The sequence below is a fragment of the Fukomys damarensis genome, unplaced genomic scaffold (assembly GCF_012274545.1).
Source record: "Fukomys damarensis isolate Sample0158 unplaced genomic scaffold, DMR_v1.0_HiC HiC_scaffold_4, whole genome shotgun sequence".
NCBI classification, from domain to species: Eukaryota; Metazoa; Chordata; class Mammalia; order Rodentia; family Bathyergidae; genus Fukomys; species Fukomys damarensis.
In genome coordinates, this window is record NW_022900916.1 from 59,908,963 (window position 1) to 59,916,397 (window position 7,435).

The 7,435-nt window shown below is 40.6% G+C and overlaps 1 protein-coding gene across 1 annotated transcript in view; it reads left to right on the plus strand.

Annotated features, from left to right (window-relative positions):
- The window catches only part of Pon1 (paraoxonase 1), a 28,644-nt gene extending 24,904 nt beyond the window's left edge, over positions 1–3,740 (plus strand). The window contains exons 8-9 of the mRNA XM_010603416.1: positions 494–622; positions 3,355–3,740. Of these exons, the coding sequence (XP_010601718.1) occupies positions 494–622; positions 3,355–3,513 (288 nt within the window). The 3' untranslated portion in view covers positions 3,514–3,740. The remainder of the gene's footprint in view (positions 1–493; positions 623–3,354) is intronic.
- Positions 3,741–7,435: the final 3,695 nt, after the last annotated feature.

Genomic DNA, 7,435 nt, shown 5'->3' on the forward strand with positions numbered 1-7,435 from the left:
ACTCCCAGACAAAAATTAGACCCTAGGTGATCATTTCTTCTCTGGCTACACAGCCTATGATTAGCCATGAAAAAATTACATTTCATCTATGTCCTCATCAGAAACAAATCTACATTTCTTGGTTGCTTTCTGAGTATTTTTGAAAGAATCATTTGCCCATGGGGTTTCAGAAATAGCTATTTTATACTGCACTTAAAGTTTTGTTTTGTTTTTTAGTTTTAGGTTCATGCACAGATCGTAGTACGCATGATTTCATTTAACTTTCTTTGCTTTCTGAATCCCACTCTCACCATTTATCATGGAATCTGACAAAATACTAGCATAAATGGAAAACCAGAGGGATTCCTTAAGTACTATTGAAATGGGGTGGGACTGTGTCCCTGGAAGCCGGAGAGAGGTGACCAAACATAGATGGCCTCCCTGACATACTGTTGCCTCACTTCACAGTTTTCTCACTTTTTTTTTGTTCTCTCCTCGTTTTTAACCTTGGAAGTCCCTTGACTTTGACACACTCGTGGATAACATATCTGTGGACCCTGTGACAGGGGACCTTTGGGTTGGTTGCCATCCCAATGGAATGAGAATCTTCGTATACGACTCGGAGAATCCTCCTGCCTCAGAGGTTAGTTTGACGAGTGAACCATATCACTGCCTGTATTTCTAGCTTTTGTTTTTCAGCTGAAAATACAATTCTCATCTCTCCCCTCTCAATAAAAGAGGGTACCTGGGTAGATCATCCAATGATTACACATAAAAAGGAATTTTGGAAGCATTTTAATCAGAGTCTAGGCAGAAAAGATGATACATTTAAATTGGGTAATTTGAGGGGAGTTTAATAAAAAGACTGTCTATAAATACATGATTTTAGAGTAGGGACATCAACCAGGGATTGTGCAGTACTCCAAAGGGGGAAGAAAGGGGCAGGAAGTGACTACCAAAATCAGACCGAGAAGGGATACCTCAGCGGTAGAGTGCTTGCCTAGCACGCACACAGCTCTGGGTCCAACCCCTGAAAAAAAGTGGGGTAGGGAGAGTGAGATATGGAGAGAGACCTCTGAGAGGAACTTGGCCTCTAGTGAGGATGCAACCAGTGGTGATGCTACAGGGATGCAGGCTGGAGCACGGATACCCTGTTTTGGTCTCTCACTTTCCTGTTGCTGAGATGTAGTACTTCACACCTACAACTTAAAGGGGAAGTTCCACAGGAAGGACCACAGGTCCAGTCCTTGGTAGCATGGTTCCCACGCAGAGACACCTCGCAGAAGGATGAAGCAAAACAAAGCAGCTCAGTTTAGAGGGCCCGGGAAGCAGGGCGTGAGAGGAGCCGGCTCTTCTGATGTGGCCCCACCTCCGGACAGCACATTCAGTACGAACTTAACAGTGGATGAACCCACTGATGAATACAGCACCCCACTGATCCCATCACCCTCCCAAGGCCCCACTGCTGAACACATGAGAATCTCAGGGGCCATACTCGTTCTAAACTGAGCATGAGTATGAACGTACAAATCAGTACCACAGACTGGTCCTGAAGCAAAACTGGTCATTCTCTGTAGACAGCCCCTGAAGAATGGGGAGATTAATCACTTTCTGGAATTTATTTTGGCTCAGAAGAATTCTGTTTGCACCTTTGATACAGTGCTGTTCAAAGATCTCATTTTGAGGTGCTACTCTTTGTGCAGCAGATTATTTTGCAGGGCAAATAAGAATTTGAAACCCATTATGCCATAGACATTTGGAATATTTACCATGACTTATCATAGGGGTTCCCATTTTGAATTTCCTGCGTGTATTAATTATATTTGTTATCTACATCAAATGCAGCATATCCTTTTTGACATTTTGTTTACTGCTGAGTATTTTTAAAGTGGGTTTGAGTCATTCTCATCAGCCCAAAAGGAGAGAGATCATAAAGACCATATCTCTTGAATAAAAGAGTCAAATATGTATTCTCAATTAAATTATTATTCTTATATATATATATATATATATATAGTCTTATATATCTAGGTTTATAAAAAACTGTGATCATGTTTCATGATAACTCTTTCTGCCTTTTGCTAGTTTTTAGTTATCAAGATTGCTGAATGGCATGCTTAAATAGAACTGAAGAAACGTATGTCAAGCAGTGTTTGTGGTTTGGAACTGAGCAGAATGTTAGAGTCTAATTTGTTCTTGCTCATTAGCTCATTTGGTGAACTAGGGTCATTTACTATAACATGGACTTGGATTGTTGTTCTGGAAAAAATATTCCCTTTCTAATGATGGGTCTGGTAAGGAGCAGCAAAAAAAGTAGTAACAATTCATTATCTAGTGCACTGCCTCATAAAAGGGTGATTTAGTTTTATCACTGGGAGGCTTAGTTAGGCCAAGCTGCACCATCATCTCTCTCCCTGTAAGTTACTGCTACATAGTAACACCCGGGTAGTTTAAGAACTGGGTCTTCGGAGTCTGCTGGCCAACAGATCATTTTGAATGACACATCGTGCTCCTGAACTGGCCCTCCCAGTCTGCCACCTTTGTGTTTTGTGATGTAGGTACCCTTTCTTCACGTGAGTATATTTTATCCTAGTTGATGGGGAATTTAGAAATAATCTAGCTTCACCCATCTCATTCTCAGATGAGAAAGAAATGTAAGTGGCAGATTCAAGTTAGGACCCAATTCTCCTGCTTTAGTATAATAACGCTCTTCGGATTAGGTTGAATCATGTGAAATCGCTGTTTTTGTCAGCCACAAAGATCAAACACCAGCTATTTAATACGGTAAGTACAACATGACATTACAGCACCACTAATGCTGCAGTCAAGTTCTCAACTAAATGGAGGAAACTGAACTTATCCAATCTTACACATTTAGGGACGGGACCTTAATGGGATGGAATGGACAAGCATGGTACAGAGGTTGTTGGAGGGAGTTATGTCTTTCCCCCCCCCTCCCTTTGACTGCCTACATTTAAAGGTCAGGAATTAAGAGAAGGTTCCAAATTTGTAGCTTCTTTGAAAATATACAAAATCAGACCTGAGCTCCAGCAGGGCAGCCATTTGGCTGTGGCTGAGTGAGTCCCCCTGCTGCCCGCATGTACCGCAGTCCCCAGCGCTCCTTGCTGTCTCACCGGGGCAGCACTGTTAATTCACGCCTCCTTCCCTGTCACTGTACATCTGCCTCCTTCCTGCTACCTTGAAAGATCACAACCTGTTTCCAAAAGAGGAAACAGGTATCTACATAGAACGATTTTGGAACAGAATATGGTTTATGTAGTTATAGGAAATAATATGGTTTCTTATGGAGAAATAACCTCATAAAGTTTCAAATGACTTTAAGAGAAAATTAACTTGCTGTTATTTCCTTCACAGGTGATTCGAATCCAGAACATTTTGACAGAGCAACCCATAGTCACAGTGGTTTACGCAGACAATGGGAGGGTGCTGCAAGGCTCCACGGTCGCCTCTGCGTACAGAGGGAAACTGCTCATCGGCACAGTGTTCCACAAGGCTCTCTACTGTGAGCTCTGACAGCCTGGTGCCTGAGAGAGAGCACACACCGGCCAGCTGCCCGCTTCTGAGGGGCCACAGAAACCCCGAGAAAGGGCAGTGACGCTGCATTTGGATGTTAGGAGGCGGGAGTGCTGATTACCTGGGAGCAGATGTGGAGAGCCAGGCACTTGGAGGGTTCATTTTCAAATTAGCCTTGGAATACCTGAAAACCTCATTTGCCAATAAAATGATCCTTTTCATTAAAACGGTTCAATTTATTATATCAATTGTCAGATCTTAAATAATTGAAATGTAGGTGATTCAAAAAGTATTTCCCTCAAAACTTGTATCCCCTAAATGCACACGAGTAAGTTATATTGTTGCCTTGCTGTTTCTCCATCAGAAAACAGGCAACCAGGAAGAGTTTGTTATCACTTTAGTCCTTACGTGGGCCTCCAGGTCACATGCCAGAAAACTAAATGGGTTCTCCAAATGTACACCAAAACGCCAGGCAGGCCTACTCGGCAAAGCCACGGGACAGACCAGCACTGAGACCTTATTATGGTTCATGTGCAGAGGGCCCCCAGAGGCGGGTCTTTTGGGCGGTGACTGGATCGTGGGGGTCCTGGAGCTCACTGGCTCTTAGGAGGTGGGGTCTGTTTGGGAGAGGTGGGTGACTGGCAGGTGACCAGGAAGGGCACATTCTTGCTCCTGGCTTCTGCCTGCTTCCTAGTTAACGAGATGCGAGCAGCTTTTGACCACCCAGGCATTTCCATGGTTTCTGTTTGAGCCTGCTGAAATTGGACTGAACCATTAAGCAAAATAAACTGATTCTCTGATTTGTTGGTACTGGGTACTGAGTCCCCGTCCCCCTTGATAAGGCAGCAAACAAAGACAGCCTTACTTTCACTTTCTATTTGTGACTTTCTTGGCGATAGTAATCTAAATCACCCCTCACTCTCCTTTTCCTCTAGCTTTTTTGATTTTCCTTTGGGAACGGCATATAGGAAAATCTTAAAATTACACTTGATCTTAGCCCAAAGGCCAAGAAGCGATTAGAAAAATCTTAAAATTGTTGGGAGCATTGTCACACCTGCAAACAAGTGGCTGTTACTTCAGGACAAGCTGTGCATTTTAATTTCAGTGACCTAGATAAAGAAGGAAGTCTGTTCATTCAACAAGTGGACACAGAATGAAGTCCACAATCTATCAGAGTGCCTAGTGCCTGATGGTAGACATAGAAAAAAATTCAAAAACAACAAAAACACCTAACTAGCTGGGGAATTAAGAAAAAAAATACAAAGACAAAAACATAAATAGAAACTATCAACAACCACCTTTGGTCATCTTCTGAGACATGGGAAGAAAACATGACTTCACCATTTGGCTATGAAAGCTGATATAAAGATGCTACCTGTCTTCATTCATCTTTTGAAGACCTCAAACATTAAGGTAGTTGCTTTAGGAAATCAGTGTTTAAAACCTGATTTAAAGTGATAAACAAAAACATTGTTTTGATGAAAACACTTTCTTGTATCACGATTCAGGTTAGTCACAGTCTCAGGGAGTATCCTACTGAGCATCCTGTGAGGGCTCTGTTATTTGGTGATATGATCTGCCCACAACCCAGAAAACTGGATTCTGAAATAAGACTGTATTTGTGAATGTGGTGCTTAGAAAAAAACATGTATTTCCTTTAAAAAGAATTCCACATAACATGTGCAATAATCATATTCTGCAAAAGCTGTCCAGTTTCTCATAGCATGCATTCAAGTTCTTCTGAAAGGAATATACCTTGGTTTGGAACTAACACATACTTGAAGAAAGAGGAAAATAGCTTAATTCATACACTATTCTGTGATGTCCAGATATGAAGTTTTACATAGCCAAACATCTAGTCACAGATATAGCTTGAGTGTGTGACAATGACATTAATATTGTACATGTTACATCCAAGTGTTCTGAATCTTGAAGGTTGTAGAAATAAAACTGTTTAAAATAACCCTGCACTCCAGAATGGGCCTGATTGTTTCTTGGCTTGTCTCTCATCGCATGAGGCTGACTGCCTAAAGGACCTGTCACAGACCTTTTACCGGCTGGTAGGCATCAGAACCTTCGACGGTGAAGCGGAGACAGGTGAACAGAAAGATGGGTGGAGGGACTTTGACGAGAGGTTTTGCTTTTTTAACTTTATGACCAGTTCCATAATTGTGCTTTCAAATGTAATTCTAGCTGCCAATTTACACTTTACTAGAGTTAAAACTTATTTTTAGTTTCATTTCCATGAAAAATGTGCACTCTGCTTTTGATTGATGGATGTGTTTTGACAGTTAATATAGGTTTACCCCGTCAAGGCTTGTTTTAGTTGAAGGTGAAAAATCAAAGAGTAAAAAACTTACTTCAACAGATCTCCATATTTCTCTTTTTATTGCATTCGTTGTCTAACAACAATACTCATTGGCAAGAAGTATATTTACACTAACAAATTAAATTTAATCACAGGTATTTTTGGATTGGTCAGAAAACAAAGGACCACTGTTATATTTTGCTTTGAGTATCTCTGAAAACCAAAGTGTAAGGAATGTCATTTGAAACGGTACATATTTACCAAGCACAAGAGAACAATTCAGACGCTGCACTATATTGTCTCTTCCATGCAAAAAATGACATCAAAATGTACAAATTAAAAGTTCAGGGAACATGCTACCCATACGTTTTGGACTCAAATTTATTTTCAAACAACTCCTTTTCTTTAGTGATAAAGATGAAAGCAAATCAAACCCTTACAGAATTTATTCTCCTTTATTTCTCAGCTGCCCAGCTTTGTTAGTAATATGTAGCAGGTGTACTTGTGGCTTAATTGCAACACCATTAAAAAATACAAAAGCAGCAATTCTGATATTAAACAATATTGAGGAAAGCATATGTATATTAAAGGACTTCACTAAGCACTAACTACATTCGAAGTTATTGGGAGGTCTTATCTAGCCGGGGTGCCCCTTCCTGCCATTTGTAGGTAATCTTTTTGTTTTCTGGCCAATTATTCTTTCCAAAATGGATGATTAAATCTTGAACAGAAAGCCTAGGTGTATGAATAAAAGAGTTGAAAGAAACGGAAGTGTACACCTTCCAACAACACACACTTACAACCATTCGCTTGATTTTTGGTGACATCCAAAATGCCATTACTTAGCACAAGATGACCAAAATGCCATTTGGCACAATAAGTAAATAAATGGTCATAGGATGGCTACACTGCCATCGGGGGCAGTGGTGGCTTTAGCATCACAGCTACTGACGTCATCTTAGAAGTCAATGCACAGGAACACACAGTGCAATTTTTAGCCAAGAAAACTGCAGTCTGCAGTTGAAAATTCCCAAAGCTGCATAAATATCTTTTGAGCTTTAACTCAAAAATGTGCAATCTTGACATGAAAGCATTAACCAAACACTTGAGGAAGTTTCATCTTATTAAAATACCAAGTATCTATTAATTTTACCAAAATATTTAAACATGTAGAAAGATAAATGCATTTAGTAGGAATACTTACAATTAAAAAAATCCTAAAATCAATGGGCTGTTCAGTGTGTAGACATCACAATATGCGGCAATAAGGCTATGATTACAGCTCGGGGTCATAACTGACATCACCAGGCTCCATATTATTTTTATGCCATGGGATTGTGATGTCCATGTGTAGGCTGAGAAATACATCCACACATATGTAGTTCTGAACATCTACACAAATGGCATGCATGTTATTGAGAAATTATCTATTGTTCTCTTATTCCTTACATATCACCACTGAATCCCCAAGTGGTTTTGGGAGTGGGGCCAAGGACTGGACAGCATCATGTTTCTTTCCTTCCCTCCTCTGAGGATCTGGATCGTAGGCTATGCTTGGTCCATATGCTTCCCTATGTGAACCTTCAAGTCCTACACCCACATCTGAGCATGGAA